Raw genomic sequence first — 20,417 nt, forward strand, 5'->3', positions numbered from 1 at the left:
CCTAATTTGTACTAATTACCGGTGACACCGAGAGTGAGAGTGGAGGGGAAAAATGCAAAAGTCTGCATGGCAACCAGCATAGGAATAGAGGGGAAATCTTCCACTGGGACTTTTGTACCCGTGGGGGATCTCCCCTCACATTGGAAAGATATTCTCTCACTTCCTGCTGAGTCCACAGGACAGGAAGTGGAGGGAAATCTCCATAATGGGACACAGATTACCAAAGTAGTGACAGCAGTATCCTTCCCCTATTTATCCAAAATGAAAAAAAAAAAAAAAATGTTTTGGCTTTAGATAAACCTTAAAGCGGATCCAACCCCTCCTATCCTTTAGTACCCTTTCCCACTGGTGTGCGGGTCGCGTTAGCGCTAAAGCCCCACTAGTTTTAGCAGTGCTTTTAACCATTCAAGCAGCCGAGGAAAGGGTTAAAAGCACTCGCAAATTCCCACCACTGAAGCACTTTGCAGGCGCTTCGGCAGCACTGCCCACCGATTTCAACAGCAGGGGTGGTTTAGGAGCGCTGTATACACCGCCCCAAAGACGCTGCTAGCAGGACTTTTTTCGGCCCCACAAGCACACCGCCCCAGTGTCAAAGCACTCGGGCTTTCACACCGGGGAGACCTGAGAGGTGCCATTTTTATCGCTAAAACACCTTCAGTGTGAAATGGGTCTTACAGCCAGGGAAGCTGCCACCTTAGCCTCTGTTTGATCTGCAAATTTGATCTTCACATATCAGTTATGACAGCAGCTTGACTGTTAGGTTGAAAGCACAAGCAACTGTCACAGTTATTTATGGCATTGTTTGAATGTAATGACTTTGGGAAACAGCTAAATCAATGGGTTTAGTTCCACTAAAATCTACATTCACATGGGTGCCAAGTGGGTGGAACGTTCTCCGGGCACTGTGTACTACTGACCCCACCTGGTATAATCACTACATCTACTGTAATTGTGTCCCCCAGTGGCACCAGCGACACCCCATTCTCCCCCTCACTCTACACCGACACCCCATTCCCCCCTCACTCTACACCACTGACACCCCACCACCCCCACTCCAACGAAACCCCATTCTCAACCCCCCACCAAAATCGCACACTGCCCCACTATTCTGAGCTGCAATGAATGATGTCCGCTGCCCTCTCACCGCGCTATCTGGTTCCGGCGGATGTGATGGACGAAGCCATGGCTCATATCCAGTCGTCCCACGGGCCCGGGCCCAAACTTGGCCCGCAGCTCCGCTTCCTCTTCCATTCTACCACTCCCACCCCTCCACCGGCGGCGGCTCCAAGAGTCCGCCTTCGTGATTCGCTCCGGTGTCCCATACCGCATCTGTTAATTGGCTACGAGGCAGCACACACACCTAGCATTGATTGGTTGCGGTCACTAGTCTTCCTGGTGATTGGTTACTTGTGTCCCAAGCCTTTCACAGAGCGCTCCCCAATCACAGTCATGTTTTTAAGTGAAGCCTCGTTTTTGCGACGCGGCCTCCAATCAGTATCTGTGTCCCGGAAGGGGAGGGGTTCTAGCCATAGCGAGGCTCGGTACGCAGTACCGGTGTGTAGAGAAGGATGAGTGCGGCGAAGAGGATAAAGCGGGAGGCAGAGGAGGTGGAGGAGCCGCGGGAGGATAGGAGAGGTGAGGGCGGCCTGCAGTGTACTACTACTTAGCATGGGGCGGCGCGGCCTGGCCTGCAGTGTGCTCCTTACCATGGGGGGCGGCCTGCAGTGTACGCTATACAACGGGGTATGTTGTGTACATGAAGGACTGGAGCATGTTGTTTGTACGGGCCTCAATGCTGTATGGAGGCTCCTACACGCACTGTGCTCCTGTCCAGGATCCTTCTAGATTATTCCTCCCAGAATCCTGCATTGTAGGCCCTTAGTATGACTAGTAACACATCTCCTATATTAGTGTCCCCAGTCTGTATGAATGACCACAGGGGGCACCTCTGGACAGTAGCATTGTCAGTCTGGGGGGAGGGGATTGCTAGAGGGGTTAACAATTTTAGATTTTTAGACAATTTTATCCTTAGAAATGATAGCCAAGCTATTTAGATCCTGGTCTCCACAGTTTGATTTATTTTTAGATCCTGGTCTCAACAGTTTGATCTATTTTTAGATCCTGGTCTCAACAGTTTGATCTATTTTTAGACCCTTGATCTATATTTAGATCCTGGTCTCAACTGTTTGGTCTATTTTTAAACCCTGGATCTATTTTTAGATCCTGGTCTCAACTGTTTGGTCTATTTTTAGATCCTGGTCTCAACTGTTTGGTCTATTTTTAGATCCTGGTCTCAACTGTTTGGTCTATTTTTAGACCCTGGTCTCAACTGTTTGATCTATTTTTAGACCCTGGTCTCAACTGTTTGATCTATTTTTAGACCCTGGTCTCAACTGTTTGATCTATTTTTAGACCCTGGATCTATTTTTAGATCCTGGTCGCCGCTGTTTGATCTATTTACAATCACTTTAAGGGTTCTGTGTAGGAAAGATCAGCATCTGAACCCAGAGAAGCTAAAGGCTAATAGACTGGTGGTAAATTTAATGCATTACACTTAAAGTTGCAGAGTAAGGCCTCATGCACACGAGACGCAGATGAAACCTCTGTTAAAAAAAAGCTGAAACGCGCGTTTAGAAACGCGCGTTTTGCCGCGTTTGCATGTCGCGTTTAGACGCGTTTAGACGCGTTTGCGTTTAGACGCGTTTATAAAGATAACATCATGTAGACCCTCCCCAAGCTCTCAAAGCATTTTTTTTAACTATTTCTGCTATTTTGATCAGAGTGAGCAGCAGCAGCATAGAGAGCAGTTGTACACTTGCATTTGCCGTGTCACTTGCCACGGCACCTGCCACAAGTTGTGGATTGTCCACTTGCCACGTCACTTGCCACAAGTTGGGGATTGTCCACTTGCCACATCACCTGCCACGTCACCTGCCACAAATTGTGGATTGTCCACTTGCCACGTCACTTGCCACATCACCTGCCACGTCACTTGCCACGAGATGTGGATTGTCCACTTTCCACGTCATCTGCCATGCCACCTGCCACAAGCTGTGGATTGTCCACTTGCCACGTCACCAGCCACATCACCTGCCACAAGTTGTGGATTGTCTACTTGCCGCATCACTTGCCACATCACCTGCCACGTCACTTGCCACGTCACCTGCCACAAGTTGTGGATTGTTCACTTGCCACGTCACCTGCCACGTCACCTGCCACAAGTTGTGGATTGTCCACTCGCCACGTCACTTGCCACAAGCTGTGGATTGTCCACTTGCCACATCACTTGCCACGTCACCTGCCACATCACTTGCCACGTCACCTGCCACAAGTTTTGGATTGTCCACTTGCCACGTCACTTGCCACGTCAGCTGCCACGTCACTTGCCACGAGATGTGGATTGTCCACTTGACACGTCACCAGCCACATCACCTGCCACAAGTTGTGGATTGTCCACTTGCCACGTGACTTGCCACATCACCTGCCACGTCACTTGCCACATCACCTGCCACAAGTTGTGGATTGTCTACTTGCCGCGTCACTTGCCACTTCACCTGCCACGTCACTTGCCACGTCACCTGCCACAAGTTGTGGATTGTCCACTTGCCACGTCACTTGCCACAAGCTGTGGATTGTCCACTTGCCACATCACTTGCCACGTCACCTGCCACGTCACTTGCCACGTCACCTGCCACAAGTTTTGGATTGTCCACTTGCCATGTCAGCTGCCACGTCACTTGCCACATCACCTGCCAAGTCACCTGCCACAAGTTGTGGATTGTCCACTTGCCACGTCACTTGCCACATCACCTGCCACGTCACTTGCCACGAGATGTGGATTGTCCACTTGCCATGTCACTTGCCACGTCACCTGCCACGTCACTTGCCACGTCAGCTGCCACGTCACTTGCCACAAGATGTGGATTGTCCACTTGTCACATCACCTGCCACATCACTTGCCACATCACCTGCCACAAGTTGTGGATTGTCCACTTGCCACGTCACTTGCCACATCACCTGCCACGTCACTTGCCACAAGATGTGGATTGTCCACTTTCCACGTCACCTGCCATGCCATCTGCCACAAGTTGTGGATTGTCCACTTACCACGTCACCAGCCACATCACCTGCCACAAGTTGTGGATTGTCCACTTGCCACACCACTTTCCACGTCACCTGCCACGTCACCTGCCACAAGATGTGGATTGTCCACTTGCCACGTCACCAGCCACATCACCTGCCACAAGTTGTGGATTGTCCACTTGCCACGTCCCTTGCCACGTCCCCTGCCACGTCACCTGCCACAAGTGGATTGTCCACTTGCCACATCACTTGCCACATCACCTGCCACAAGTTGTGGATTGTCCACTCGCCACGTCACTTGCCACATCCCCTGCCACAAGTGGATTGTCCACTTGCCACATCACTTGCCCCATCACCTGCCACAAGTTGTGGATTGTCCACTTGCCACGTCACCTGACACAAGTTGTGGATTGTCCACTCGCCACGTCACTTGCCACATCACCTTCCACAAGTGGATTGTCCACTTGCCACGTCACTTGCCACGTCCCCTGCCACAAGTGGATTGTCCACCTGCCACGTCACTTGCCACGTCACCTGCCACAAGTTATGGATTGTCCACTTGCCACATCACTTGCCACCTGCCATGTCACTTGCCACAAGTTGTGGATTGTCCACTTGCCACGTCACTTGCCACAAGTTGTGGATTGTCCACTTGCAATTGCAATTGTTTAAAATATTTTTCTAATGGTTTTTCATCATTTGCAATCATTTTTGAGATTTTTAATGTAAAAAAAAAGGTCACCTTTAAAAACGCATATAAACGCAAACGCGGCTAAACGCGGTAGCGGCGTTTTACCGCGTTTTGCGTCTGAAACGCAGAAATTTTTGTTTCTGAACGCATTTTTTTGCTTCTGGAAAAACGAGATTAAACGCAACTGCATATAAACGGAAAAAAACGAGACTGTGTGCATGGACACATAGGATAACATTGAATGAGTTCAGGTGCAGTTGAAAAAACTGTCCAACTGCATCTGAACGCGCGTTTAACTGCGTCTCGTGTGCATGAGGCTTAAACGTTTACCAGTATTGTGCGTTATATTTAAAAATGCTATTGCTTTAAAATAAACAAATGTATTCTTCCCCCCCCCCCCCCTTTCTTCTAGCTTCATGTCTGACTCCAAGTTAAAATACAGTATATTATCATATTAAAGTCCCATCTGAAAATCTGCAAAACAGCGTGTTAGGTGTTTTCTAAACAAAAAATGTCTTTCTTTGCTTATAGCTAGTTATTTATATTTACCACTACATATAGATACTCAAGAGTGTGTGTGTTATATATATTAATTATACATATTTTTTCTTTTTTTTTTACTTTACACATTAACTAAATGGCACTCCAACACACACACACCCCTACACTATAAAACTTGTTTTCTCCATACTTCTAATGGGGATCAGAGGATTGCAATTATTGCTCTCCAGTGATCCAGAATCAGCTGGCTGATGTCAGAACTGATCCAGGTTCTGGGAGAATCCCAACCATGTTGTTGGGATCCACCAAGCTGCCTGATTGGTGAATGGCTCCAGATCCCAGCATACAGCTAAGAGCTGAAGCCAGCTCCACCCATCCCCTCTCCAGCCTGATGCTGCAGTGAGTGCTAGAGAGAGCAGAAGGCTGGTTACCAACAGTCACTCCCGCCACTCCAAGCTGACCGATAACTGAGCAGTCAAAGATCATGTGATCACTCAGCTTAAAGCCAATGAGGGACAGCAGCAGCAATGCTGTAGTATAGAGATGAGTCTGTTTTTTTTTTTTTGTGACCCCAAATGTTTCTTTTACACAACACAAGCAGAGCGCTAAAAGATCGCCTCCTCATCCTAGTGTCATGATCACAGCTGAAGCACTAGAGTTAGTAAGGGGCACAAAAAAAGTAGGGTAGCCAAAAAGTGTCCCCAGGGATGATGGGGAATGACATTTATACACCAAACCACTGCCAGGTGCTCGAGCTATAATGCACCATAATGTAAACTGTCCATGGGCCATGTGTGGGGCTAATGATAGTGATGATTGGAAGTCCAGAGCCCAGTAACGTAGAGAGTCAGATAAAACACAGTTTATTCCAAAAATGAAGCGGCAATAAAAGCGGCAAGCAGTCAGAGCTCAATGTGTAACAGCATTACCAGGGGTGGATCCGATTCCGTCCTGCAGCAGCAGAGGTTTGCCGGAGGGCCCTGATAAGGGTAAACCTGCCTATACCAGGCGATCTGGATGGAGGGCAGAGCCCATGTGGGAAAGCCACCCACCACAGCCCAACACCAAGGAAGCATAGGTCACTGGAAACAGCATGGTTCCAGCCACGCTGTTTCCGGGTGACCTGTGCTTCCTTGCTGTTCAGCCACAGTGAGCAGCTTTTCCACACAGGATCTGCCCTCCATCCAGATCTCCCGATGTACGCAGGTTTACCCTTGTCATCAGGAACATCTGACCCACAAACATGTGTGGCCCCTCTTCTAACTCTTTCTTCTATATAGCAAAGGAATAACTGCAAAGAAATACACTTTTTGCAGAAGGGGAGGAGGGGGAATGCAAAGGGAAGAAGTAAACATGCATACCTTCGGCCCTGTCATATGGAAGAGTGGGGGAAGGTAAATCGGGTAAAGAAAAATGCTCCACACCTGGCCCCAAAGGGGGGTGGGGGTGCGGACGTGCTGCCTAGCTTGTGTGACCCCATAGACTGGGGGCTCGCCTCCCGCAGCGGGCCCATATACACATATGGAATCCTTATGTAAAGATAGAACATAGGTAAACCAACTATTAAAATTGGTCAGGCAGAGTAGGTCACTGCCGCAATGTCATTAGACAAGGTACCTGGATTGCTCATGTTATATATATATAATGTGTGTGTGAGTCTGGGTATGCCTGATAGACTCTGTTTTGTATTATAATCTTTGAAAATAAAAGATAGAAAAATAAATAAATTGCTTAGAACAGTGATTACCACTGTTGTAAGCAGTAACAGTTTGAAAGAAAAATCCTGATCGCCCCTCCTCCCCCCAGAGTAGTAGAGGGCCACTATGGTTAAGCTGAACTTCCCTGTTGAGAGTATGTAAAAAAAAATATCTTAAAAAAAAAAAGTTTACAAAATTGAATAAAAAGAAAAAAATGTTTTTTCTCTTCATACTGTCAGCAGCTATACACTTTGTAATTTAAGGGTTTCACCATCTTTTTTTGATTTTGACATGCGTCTGTGATTCTCAAGCCCCTGTGTTGTGTTTTACTAAAGGTTCTAATCTTAACATCTTGGAGCCTGCACTGATGTCTATATAGAGTAATAATCCATTGGCCCAAATGTGTATATATATATATATATATATATATATATTTTTTTTTTTTTTTTTTTCAGTTTCAGGAAAATATAGTCGCAGTGAACACGAAGACAGACGTAGCCGCCATTGCCCATACCTAGACACTATTAACAGGTTTGTATACTATGAGAGTGGCTTCTTTCAAGCGCTGTTTGCCTCATCAACTCTCATCTAATGAATCCTTGTCTGCTTTTTTTTTTCAGGAGTTTGCTGGATTTTGACTTTGAAAAGTTATGTTCTATTTCACTGTCTCACATCAATGTATACGCTTGTCTGGTGTGTGGCAAATACTTTCAGGGTGAGTGACATGGATGGAGTGTTACTGAGCATGTGCATTGGCAGATGTAAAGACAAGTGTGTCATTTATGATTATTTCTTGTTTTTAGGTCGGGGGTTGAAGTCTCATGCCTACATACACAGTGTACAGTTCAGCCACCACGTTTTTCTGAACCTGCACACATTGATGTTTTATTGTTTGCCTGATAATTATAAGATCATAGACTCATCATTGGAGGATATCACAGTAAGTAGAACAGTGGTGATATTGGCCTTTGTAGCCTTCAATGTGGTAACTATATATATATATATATTATATGTGTGTGTGTGTGTATATATATATATATATATATATATATATATATATATATATATGTAACATTTTTTAACTAATATCATGAATATGAATTTGTCAGCCATTATTGGCACCTTTTTAGTGCAAGAAACATGTATCCCATTAAATTCTATGTTTCTCTTCACACTGGTCCATCGAGCTTCTGATGTGGTGTTAAAAGTCCTACTTGCTGCATTTTAGGTCTATGTAAAAAAAAACACACCTTCTTGTTGAAATGCATTGAAAACACAGCAAGAAAGCATCAATGATGCTCCCGTTTTATGTTTTTGATGCGTTTTGAGTTACATGACCTATAAAAAACACACCATAAGCACAGCAAAATCACATGCTGATTAACACCATTTTTCTGGGCAGCCAAAATTTTGGTGTCTCTCTAGTACCTACCTACATAAGTACACCATTAGTTTAAATGCACTTTATTTCTTTCATTGCTTGTTAACCCTGTCTTTTCCTCACATTTCTCTTGTTTTTCTGCAGTATGTTTTGAAACCAACATTTACCAAAGCCCAGATCAGTAATCTGGATAAACAGGCCAAGTTATCAAGAGCATATGATGGAACTACCTATTTGCCAGGCATTGTGGGGCTCAATAACATCAAAGCTAATGACTATGCTAATGCTGTTCTGCAGGTAAGCATTTTAAAGAAAATGTTTTTTATGGGACTCCACCGCACTTATTCTTTGTTGATTTATATGCTCATTAAAGAAGAACTTCAGCTTTTCCTCCACAGAACAGATGCATCATGCATGTAAAGTACCGTATTTATCGGCGTATAACACAAACTTTTTTCCCCCTAAAATCAGGGGGAAATCGGGGGTGCGTGTTATACGCCGATCCACCTCCTTTCCTAACTTTCTGTGCTGCTCTCAGCAGCTTTCAGGTATTTTCGGCCATTCTCGGCAGCTTTCGGAAGCCGAAAGCCGCAGAGAATGGCCGAGTGCGGCCTAGAACACCCGAGTGCGGTCGAAAATACCCGAAAGCCGCCGAGAACGAGCGCCGCCTAGATACAGAGCGGATGTCCTGTGTATCTCGGCGGCGCCATTTTTAAAATGACACTGACAAGCCTGCAATGCAAGGCTGCAAATGCCTGACAAGCCTGCAATGCAAGGCTGCAAATGCCTGACAAGGCTGCAATGCAAAGCTGCAAATGACACTGATAAGGCTGCATTGATGGACATTTAAATGTAAGTTTTTTTTTTTTTCCTTAAACTTCCCTCCTAAAAGGTTTTTTCTTTTAAATTCCCTCCTAAACTTGGGGTGCGTGTTATACGCCAATAAATACGGTAATCTCAACCCCACTGTCCGTATGTGTAACTTGCCTCCTTTTAGCTGTATACAGCAGGTTTCTGTGTCTGTGATGTCACTCCTCCATCTGACTGTATTTCAAAGTTCTCTGACTTCGTTTTTCACTCCTTTTCCAGTCCTGATACTACATGTCCCACAATCTGTTGAGCCTCTGTAGCTTCTGGGTGGGATAGGAGAGTCACTTGTAGCAGTTCTGGGAGTTGATGTGGATAGGTCCTAGAGTTATTGTAGGTGTTTCTGGGCCTTTATGCAAGTGGTAAAAGGTGTAAATTTCATACTTCCTCTGTCATTCCTGTCTTGCAGCATGACCAAGAATAATGGCTTACAGCAAGACTACAGAGGGAAGGGCTATGGGAGGTTAATATGAAGGTATTTCCTTTATGTAAATAAATCAGTTCACAGAGAGCAAGACAGGATCTGAGGGGTGAGACTCTCCCTGTTCACGCTGGTCAGCATATTTAACTGGGCAGGCTTGCATTATAACTGTTAACCATTCAATTATGCCCAGCAGCACAGCTAACTTTTTGAACAGGCTGTGTATGAAAGGATAGTGCTGTGATCTGTAAGCAGGACTTTGGAGGTTTGGAGTCTTCCTGTAGGTGTGACTGGGCAGGATTGAATGCTAATTAGGGTGTATTTAATCCCACCCACCATTGGAGCCGTGAAGGAAGTTACATTGTTTGCAGAGTCTGAAAGGGTTGTGTTTTAGGGTCTAGCTGCTGCAGGAAGTGGCTGTGGAAAGAATAGAGTCTATCAGCAGGATATACAGAATGTCACGTGATACAAAGCCACAACTTGGATATAGACTCATTTAGAGCAGCATGTTATTGCCATCATCCCAAAATATACATAATATTGGAATACCTCAAGAGAGTGGGATTTTAAAGGCAATGTCATTGGAAGTTATATAAAAACAATATATTTATTGATACAAAACAAACCATTTTTTCAAAATACATACAAAAATGATACATAAATATTTAACACAATACACCATACATTATGTACAAAAATAGAACAACAAAGAGTGGCTTTTCCAACGCGTTTCGATTGAAACAAAAAATTATCTTCTTCAGGGAAGCCACTCTATCACCACCTTCTGGCTCCAGTTATACTTCTGTCAACCCAAGCAGACAGCCTTACATGGATCATTTGAATAATACATTGCAAAAACGCCTACGAGTCAGATGAGACTCTTTGATAGATGTATACAACGCTCCAAAATTGATGTCATCAAACCCAGATATGTAATTGTATAACAGGGCAAAGAGGGCCCATAGAATAGTGCATAAGGAGTAGAGTGTCCTATCCTGCAATAAGGGGTGCTATATCATCCCATGCTGGCTTCACTGATGTTTTCTCCCCCAGGGGCATTGATTTATTTAAGGGATTCTATCGTTACATACGAGAATCATAAAAAATCATAAAAAAGAAAGTTGTATTTCAGGTTTAATTTTGTAACAAAAAACAAAAGCCCAAACTACCGCCATAAAACTTTTTATTTGTCTGACATAACCACACAACATAAAATGCACTCACATTGATCGTATAACTGAAAGGCCAGGGAAGGTGTGCATTGTTGAGCTACCTCAATGATTAAGCCCACTAAGGGGTGGAATTCGTCTCAGGGGACTTCTCCGGCACATGCAAAGCAGAGTTGAAGCCGTCTTGCGTTACTGCTTTAGTTTTGGTCACAGTGAGTATGCGTCCTGTGCGCCGTCAGTTGCCATTTTTCTGTAGCATATTGTAGCTGGACAACCAGTTTTATACGATCTTCACCAGTTCATTACATGTCATGTTGGCTGATATCAGTGATGGCATTAGAGCGGTACTTTATCTTTTTTGTTCACGTTAACTTTCAAGTCACCAGACAATACAAATTAGAAGGACTCCGATGTGGTTTTAGTTAACATTTCACCAAATTTTGGTTATTTGACTACTGGAAAATAGGAATGTTGGGGATGAAAGACAACTTAAAAGCCACAAAATTAAATCTGCAGCATGTTTGGGAAATTAGAACATGTCTCCAATACACATGGACACAGTGCATCAGCATCCTGTGAGCCATCAGTTGCCCTTTTTCTGTAGCAGAAAATGTTCATTATTAAAACCCAAGAAAATTGCTTAGCTATGGTCAGCATTACTGCTCACTCTACAGATAGTGGGAATAAGCTGAGAATTTTGATTTTGTTTCCCTGTTCCCTGCAGACCACTGAAGGCTTTGTGGTAACCAGAGCGCTTAGGATATATATTGTTTATTTTCTAGGCATTATCCAACGTGCCCCCATTAAGGAACTACTTCCAGGAAGAAGAGAATTATAAAGACATCAAGCGCCCCCCAGGAGATATAATGTTCTTGCTGGTTCAGAGGTTTGGAGAGCTGATGAGAAAGCTGTGGAACCCCAGAAATTTTAAAGCCCATGTTTCCCCTCATGAAATGCTGCAAGCTGTGGTTCTGTGCAGCAAGAAGAAATTCCAAATCACAAAACAAGGTGAGACCAATGTGTTACAAGGCTTTTATATTGTGATACCTGCAATTTTCAAGGATAATACTTTTTATTTTTTTTTATTTTTTTTGTGTCCCTGTGGTGTTTTTCACAATAACAAACTCACCCACATAGGGGTCGATTTACTAAAACTGGAGAGTGCAAAATCTGGTGCAGCTCTGCCTAGAAACCAATCAGCTTCAAGGGTGTTTTTTGACAAAAAAAAAACTTAAAGAAGCTGAGGTTAGAAGTTGATTGGCTGCCATGCACAGCTGCACCAGATTTTCCACTGTCCAGTTTTAAGGCTCGGTTCACACTTGTGCGATGTGGGAACCCTGCAAATCCATTATGGGTTCCTTCATCGCACCCAACGGCAGTTTACACTGCCATATGTGAACTACTGGAAGTGTCAATACATTGTTAATGACACCACCATTTTAGCTTGCATATCGCACTGCAAACTGACAGTTCCGACATGAATCGGAATGCATGGGTGTGAACACCCATGCGTTCCGATTCTGGTGCGGAACGAAAAAGGGTCTTATGTGAGTTTTATCCGAATGCGATATCAGCCATACTAACTGTATGGCTGAAAAAGCATTGCATGTGATTTGCTCTGCAGTGCGGTCTGAATCACAATGCAATATTGCAGAGAGCACAAGTGTGAACCAGGACTTAGTAAATCACCACAGTGTTTGCACCCTCATTGGCTTGCTGCTTCCAAATTAGACACCTAGCTGTGCCAAGAGCTGGGCTGAAATTCCTTTATAAGAACATTCGTCTACTTGTCTGTCACTTGCACAGTGCCAAGCAGCAAGTGAGGGAGGCTGAAAATGCTCTCCATAGGTCTCCCTCTACATTACTCGCATCGGTGAGCATACAGGGTTTATTGTTGGAAAAACAGCAGTTGACTAATGCAGATAAGTTTATTTTTAAATTTTTTATTTTTTTTTGGTCAAAACATTTTTTACTTTGCCAACCACGTACAGTATATAACAACTATCCTTTTATACCTGTATCTGGCATTGTTTTTCCAAGATTTGTATGTTGTGTTTTAAGTGTCGTCCTAATCTGTTACAGGTGATGGTGTGGACTTTCTTTCCTGGTTCTTAAATGCCTTGACCTCTGCTCTTGGGGGTACTAAGAAGAATAAGATAAGTAAGTCACCACTTTTCCAATACATATTGTCGTCTGTAGTAAACATTTGCAATTCTTATTGGTTCACTTTCGTTTAACATCATTTCTGAATATTTTTTGATTTATTACATTTACATGACAGAGAAAACCTTAATATCAGAATTGATGGATGCAGACTACTCAGTTTGGTGGCTCTAAAGGGTATCCCAAGAACATTATTAACTACTTGCTGACCGACGCACGCCAATGTACGTCCCTACTTTGGGGACAGATATCATTGTTATAGCAGCAGCGAGCTACCATAATCCCGGTATCCCTGTGCTGTAGCTGGCGGTCGACTACAAGGTAAATGTGGTCTCTGTGGCGGATTCGCAGCAAGATCACTTTTATCGGTGGCTGGAGAGGGGGGCCTCCCCACACTGCGAGGTGGTTCCCCCCCCCGCGAGGTGGTGCCTTCCGCCGCTTATCGGTGTCGTCGACTGAGGCGATCGCATCTGTCTCCTTGCTAGGTATGGAGATGAGTGAGGGGAAGATGGCCCCCCACCCGTCTCCATACCATAGCAGGGCGGAGGTGATGTCAAAACATCACTTCTGCCCATACGTCTTAAAGGCACTTTTTTTTTTTTTTTTTTTTTTTTTTCAAAATGACAACATTTTTTTTCTTTTAAGTCCAAATATGAGATCTGAGGTCTTTTTGACACCAGATCTCATATATAAGAGGTCCTGTCATGCTTTTTTCTATTACAAGGGATGTTTACGTTCCTTGTAATAGGAATAAAAGTGACACAATTTTATTTTTATTTTTTATTAAAAACAGTGTAAAAATAAAAGGTAAAATAAATAATAAAAAAAATAAAACATTTTTTAAACGAGACTGTCCCGCCGAGCTCGTGTGCAGAAGCGAACTTGAGTAGCCACAGCATGTGAAAACGGTGTCCAAACCACACATATGAGTTCTCACCGTGATCAATACAGCGAGAGCTATAATTCTAGCCCTAGACCTCCTCTGTAATGAAAACATGCAACCAATTGAACTTTTTTAAAAATGTTTTGTGATACTGCACCACAGAGTGTACACAACAGGAAATTGTATAGAGAATGTTTGGTGATCAAGGAGGCATTGCTGCCTCTACATATTACTACCACCTAGGTGGAGCAATGAGAATTAGTAGAAAGGTGTAGATATGGTGCTAATCCTCTTTTCTAATAATAGAAAAACAGGTGATGGAGACCAGAAATAAAAACCTGTGCCTGCAAAAAAAAAGATCTCATGGAAAAAAAAACTTTTAAAATGGAAAATTGCTGATTCAAATGCTGCTGTGTTGCACCCTCTGCCTGTTGTGGGGTTGCAATAAAGAAGGGTGTGTTTAAATACTAAGTGTTTCACCTAATACAATTAGGTCTTGATAAAAAAATATTATAAACAAAACCAGAATAAATACGTGCTACAATGTGTTACACCCTCTGCTATGGGGTGTCAAAAATATCATGTGTAGTCTATAGAGTGTTAATAAGTATGAGGGTGCAGATACACAATACAATAATGGTAAGTGCTCACGTGTGTTTGACCCTCTGCTACAAAGGCTTACTGCATGGCCATGCAATCCTTAGCAGAAATATGACCAACTAAATAGAAAACAGAAAATAAATAAAATGCATAATGTGCCACTGTGTAAAACTGCGATTTAAAATACAAATTCAAAACAATATTAAAAGGCAAATGGTGAAATTAGTCCATTAATTCAATAAAGTGACTTGTGCTCAAATTCAGTGTCCAGTGCTTGATCAAAATAATATTATTAGTCCTTTTTAGGTGACAATGGTGCCGGTGATGTTATCCATGCTGGTAATAGATTTGCATTCACCAGATGACCTTACACCCCCCCCCCCCCCCCCCCCCCCCCAACTAACTGTGGAAACTTCACACTGGACCTCATGACACTTGGATTCTGTGCCTCACCACTCTTCTTCCAGACTCTGGGACCTTGACTTCTTAATGCAATGCAAAATGTTCCACTTTCTGTGATAATTTGGGGAGCCATGTCATCTGCTGGTGTTGGTCCTCTGTTTCATCAAGTCCAAAGTCAGCGCAGCCCTCTACCAGGAAGTCCTAGAGCACTTCATGCTTCCCTCTGCTGACCAACTTAATGGAGATGCTGATTTCATTTTCCAGCAGGACTTGACACCTGCTTACACTGCCAAAAGTACCAATACCTGGTTTAAAGATCATGGTATAACTGTGCTTGACTGGCCAGCAAACTCACCTGACCTAAACCCCCCCCAGGGGTGCACAGTATAAGCCACTGTGTAGCTCTCTGGAACCAGCTGTGCAATCTGTATATCACTTACTGGCATTCATCTGAGTTTTTACATACAAAAGAGAGGGGTGCCCATAGCGTAATATTGCTTTAAAATTTTACTTTATGGGTAAGGTAAAATAGTATACTTTTTGTTAAAATAAGCAAGCATGAATGAATATGGAGCAGGCGCCGGGTAGAAAAAAACAATCGTGGCCTTGACTGGAAGTGACGCAAAGACATACTGTAACTCTTCCCTACGCATTTCGTTATTCAAGACGTCATTTAGAATTTTTTGAATGTCGCCTATGGAGATTTTTAAGGGTAAAAGTTTGTCGCCATTCCACGAGCGGGCACAATTTTGAAGCATGACATGTTGGGTATCAATTTACTCTGCGTAACATTATCTTTCACAATATAAAAAACAATGGGCTAACTTTACTGTTTTATTTTTTAATACAAAAAAGTGTATTTTTTATTTTTTTTTAAAGTGCGCTTGTAAGATCGCTGCGCAAATATGGTGTGACAGAAAGTATTACAATAACCGCCATTTTATTCTCTAGGATGTTAGGAAAATAAATGCATAATGTTTGGGGGTTCTAAGTCATTTTCTAGCAAAAAAAAAAAAAATGTTTTTAACTTGTAAGCACCACATCTAAAAAAGAGGCCCAGTCTTAAAGTGGTTAAAGCAGTATAAAAACAAAAATGTATTAAATTGCAGCTTACCAATGATGTGGTGGCCACATTGTTTTTCTTTTATAGTCTCTCTTCCATTTATTTTCACCTGGTGATCCATCCTGTAAAGCCGGTCATAGATGGATCGTTTTTCTTTCCTGCTGCATGCAAGAAAATCGCTAGATTCTCCCATCAGAGCAGTCAGTGTTGATGAGGCAATACCTCCCGTGAAGCTATTGTGTTCTCCTGGCGGGAGAAGCCACCCCCGCCGCGAGAACACAGTGATTATTGCTAGCGGCTATAACAGCCACTAGCAATAATTGCATGTAGATTCTGAAAGGTTGGTTGTACCCAAGTTGATCGAATAACTTTGGATACATTCAGCTTGCCCATACGTGGTTCAAATGTCGGGCGGTCTCTGCTGAACTGGCCGAGATACAAACCGTCTATGGCCAGCTTTAGTCTGTTGTTTTATTTAACTTCCTGTAACAGACCAGCCTGCTCAGACAAAGCAGTCTGTGGATGGAGATAAACCATTTAACATTGACAGCTGTGCTTACAAGGATCACAATTGTATTAATTTATGTAAAACCTTTATTCTAAAACAGGAAAAAAACTAAAAACACTTGTCTTAAAGTGGATGTAAACCTGATTCATGAAATTTTAGCTAAGCACATATATTTGTAGTGTTTTCTTATCTCTCTCCAAAGCACTTAGTACAGTGTCTTTCTGCTGTTTCGTTGCTCTGTTATCAGCATAACTTCTGACAAGTTCTCTGTCAACCAAGATAAAACCAGCCTGCAATTTGTGTCGAGGTTGCTATAAATAGATTAGCAGAGAGTAATTGGCTAATCGGCTGTCTTGGCTGTATGCCAAGAATACACTCCCAGTGCTGAACAAGAAGGGAGAATTCTAACACGATGTGCACTTTTTAACCACTTGCCAACCAGCCGCCACAGTTGTACTGCGGCAGAATGGCACAGCTGGGCGAAACAACGTTATGTAATGTCACTTCGCCCTGTGGCCAAATGTTTTAATATCCAAAGTTAAACCAACTAGGACAGAGGATTTAATAGATGGAAAGTTGACAAAATTACTGAAGGTCAGCTTTAAAGCAGTAGTAAGTATTGAAAGGGGAAAAAGACTTAGACTTACCAGTGACGGTATTTCTAAGAGACTTTCAGGACAACCTTGGAGAGAGCGCAGCTGTCCATTTTCCAGGAAACACATGCCATCTTTAAATCCCTCCTCTTCCACCCTGGCCTCAGTTATTTAGTGGTCTCTGACGTATTGTAAAACAAAGTACAGAAAACCACCAAACAACCATGACAAGATTTAAACTGTAACGTTTGTCCTGAAAGGCTCTTAGAAATACAGTCACCGGTAAGTCTAACAAAGTCTTTCTGAAATCGCCTTTCAGGACAACCTTTTGAGTGGATAACCGAGAAACTTACACCTAGGGTGGGACCACTGCCTGCAGTAAGTACCTTTCCATGTCAAAGGCTTGATCTGCGGCGGCCAGCAGGTCCAACCTGAAATGTCGAAGTTAGACCATGTGGCAGCCTTGCATATTTGTTCAGGCACAGCACCGTTGATTTAGTAGAATGAGCAGCAAATCCTGAGGGGGGTGTTTCTCCCTTAGCTTTGTAGCCCTCTGTGATTGCCCATTTAAGCCACCTGCCCAGAGTGCTTTTGGAAGTTTTCTCCCCTACGTGAACCTGAGAATATCACAAAGAGAGCATTTGATTTTCTAAATTCTTTGGTGACTGTTAGAAAGTGTAGCAGGGATCTCCTCACATCCAGTGTGTGGAAAGCTTCTACTCCTGGATTGGCAGGAGCTGAGGAGAAAGTTGGCAAGACTATTTCCTGTGAACGGTGAAAAGTTGAAGAAACCTTAGGTAGAAATGCTGGTTCTGTTTGAAGGATTATCCGGTCTGAAAAAAACCTTTGAAAAGGGTTCTGTTACCGCCAGGACTCCTGGTTCTGTTACCGCCAGGACTCCTGGAGCTGGCCAGTCAGCTCCTTACCTGGGCAGAACAAAATGTGGCCTCATTGTCAGCAGTCCCCCTAAAGGGATCCCAGAATCTGCTAGCAGACCTACTAAGCAGAAGGAGAGTGTTGGAAGCAGAGTGGAGTCTAAACCAAGAAGTCTTCTTGATGATCTCTGGGAGCAACCTCAAATAGATCTGTTCGCGAACCAACAGAACTCGAAAGAACAGACTCTCTCACTCCACCGTGACGACAGGGCCGTAGGCATAGATGCTTTCGCCCATCCATGGCATTACCAGCTGTGCTACGCTCCCCCCCCCCTCCCCCTCCCACCGATTCCGCTGGTCCTAAGGAAATTCAGGGAAGAAAATACCAAACTGATCCTGGTCACTCCCTTATGGCCAAAAAGACCCTGGTTTGCGACATTACTAAACCTGGCCGCAAAACCTCCATGGAAGCTGCCGCCCAGAAAGGACCTGCTAACACAGGGGTTCCTTAACCATCCGGAAGCAGACTGGTTACAACTGCTTGGTTTCTGAAAAAGACCTCCTAAAAGCCAACGGACTATCTGATAAATTAGTGAAGACCCTACTCTCCAGTAGGTAGGAGGTAACTCAGGCCATATACCTGAAAGTTTTGAAAAAGTTAAATTCCTGGTGCACTTCTAAAGGCCTCCAAGGTCAAAAGTGTAGTGTCAGTCTTAGAATTTCTCCATGACATAATGGAGAAGGGGCTGGTAGCCAGCACCCTGAAAACCAAGGTGGCAGCTCTATCAGTTTTTTTTTTTTAGAAGACTGTCCAAAAAGATCTTAGTTTCCATTTTTTTAGGGCACTTGCACTGAATAGGCCGGTAGGCCTTAGCGTTTTTCCCCAGTTGGGATTTGTCTGTTTTACAGTGTCTCACGGGAGCTCCGTTTAAAAGCTTACAGGAAGAATCCTTAAAAAAAAAAAAAAAACGTAGTTCTTAAAACAATTTTTCTGGTAGCCATCACGTTGGCAAGGAGAGTCATCGAGCTTCAGACCCTGGCGGTCCTTTGCTCCTGGTTCCTCCTTGTTTCAATACATAAGCTACTGCAGTTGTATTGTCCAAGAGAACCTGCACATGTTGTCCCTTGACTGCCTGTTGAAAGGCTAGGAGTCAGAGAAAAACGGCCTTCAGTTGCCACCAATTTGACTTTCGGGCTTCTGCCTTGGACCAGGCCCCCTGAGAGGTTTGGCCTTCCAGGTGGGCTCCCCAACCCCAAGAACTTGTGTCTGTTGTGAGACACTTGTCTAGGGGGAAAAACCCAGGATAGACCTCTGGCCAGGTTGGTTGAAGCCCTCCACCACCAGTGCGCCCGTTTCATGTTTTGAGGTGAGCCCTTGTCTGTTTTTCTAACATCTCCTGGTGTGACCATCTTTGTAGAATATTCATCTGGAGAGGCCTAGAGTGTAGTCTGGCCCACTGTATGGCTGGGATTGATGCCGTGAGAAGTCCCAAAACTGCCTTGGTCGATCGGACTGAAACTGAGAGATTAGTTTGAATCTCTCTCACCTCAGATTGGATCTTCTTCATCTTCTATCTTGGCAGCAAAACGTTTTAAAGCACTGAGTTTATCGTATAGCCCAGGAATGTCGTCTCCTGCGCTGGCTCTAAATTGGATTTTTATAGATCCAGGAGCCACCCTACGTTTTTGAGATGAGCCTGAGACACCTGAAGATTTGAAGGGCTTCTGAGAACTCCAGACTGTATCCCTGGGGGGGATGACTTTTATTTTCACATACAGGCTTGTGTTTTTTTCCCGCTGTAGGTGAAAGGCAGACAATCCCAACCCCCCCCCCAATGCAGTGAGATTGTCATTTGTTCTTAGGGGGATGGTCGGGGGGGGGGGGGGGAATCTGAAAAGAACTCCTACTCTTCCCTTACCCCTTTGGGAGACCCAGTGGTGCTTCTGGTCCTGATCCCTATTTTTGTGGGGCTGTTGAACAGCACAAAAAAACTTCTTGATTGGTTATTTCTTTTTTGGAAGGAAACGCCATTTTCTTGTCAGCTGTCCTGTCCAAGACCGTTTCAAGTTCTGGACCAAAAAGATAACCTGAAAAGGGTAGGCCACTTCATTTTATCTTGGAAGCTGTGTCACCAGTCTAAGTCTTTAGCCAGACAGCACATCTGGCTGGGTTCACCAGCACTGACCATCTTGCTGACATCTTTACTGATTCAGCTGATGCATCAGCCATGTATTTTACTGCCTTCAGTATCAATGGAAAGGACTCCAGTAGTTCTTTCAGTGACGTACCTGCCTCTACGTGGCTCTTCAGCTTCTCTAACCAGCATTCTAGGTTCCTTGCGACTACCGTGAAAGCCATAGCGGGTGTGAGGTTGGCTGATGTGGAATCCCATGCTTTTTTCAAGAGGGAGTCCGCTCTTTATCCATCACATCCTTCAGCACCCCCATGTCCTCGAATGCTAGGTCAGTGCAACGGGAATCCTGCAAGAATATGTAATCTACTCAGGATTTCTTATTACA

The 20,417-nt window shown here is 43.9% G+C and overlaps 2 protein-coding genes across 2 annotated transcripts in view; one reads left to right on the plus strand and one right to left on the minus strand.

Annotated features, from left to right (window-relative positions):
- Positions 1 to 1,324, minus strand: part of CUNH2orf68 (chromosome unknown C2orf68 homolog) — a 31,212-nt gene extending 29,888 nt beyond the window's left edge. The window contains exon 1 of the mRNA XM_077469573.1: positions 1,145 to 1,324. Within this exon, the coding sequence (XP_077325699.1) occupies positions 1,145 to 1,251 (107 nt within the window). The 5' untranslated portion in view covers positions 1,252 to 1,324. The remainder of the gene's footprint in view (positions 1 to 1,144) is intronic.
- Positions 1,325 to 1,483: 159 nt separating this feature from the next.
- The window catches only part of USP39 (ubiquitin specific peptidase 39), a 47,357-nt gene continuing 28,423 nt past the window's right edge, over positions 1,484 to 20,417 (plus strand). Inside the window, exons 1-7 of the mRNA XM_077469572.1 lie at positions 1,484 to 1,635; positions 7,428 to 7,503; positions 7,593 to 7,687; positions 7,776 to 7,912; positions 8,498 to 8,650; positions 11,593 to 11,818; positions 12,893 to 12,970. Coding sequence (XP_077325698.1) covers positions 1,569 to 1,635; positions 7,428 to 7,503; positions 7,593 to 7,687; positions 7,776 to 7,912; positions 8,498 to 8,650; positions 11,593 to 11,818; positions 12,893 to 12,970 — 832 coding nt within the window. The 5' untranslated portion in view covers positions 1,484 to 1,568. The remainder of the gene's footprint in view (positions 1,636 to 7,427; positions 7,504 to 7,592; positions 7,688 to 7,775; positions 7,913 to 8,497; positions 8,651 to 11,592; positions 11,819 to 12,892; positions 12,971 to 20,417) is intronic.

This window comes from Lithobates pipiens, unplaced genomic scaffold, assembly GCF_037356315.1.
Source record: "Lithobates pipiens isolate NorthernLeopardFrog02 unplaced genomic scaffold, aLitPip1_a1.2 Scaffold_8, whole genome shotgun sequence".
Taxonomy (NCBI): Eukaryota; Metazoa; Chordata; class Amphibia; order Anura; family Ranidae; genus Lithobates; species Lithobates pipiens.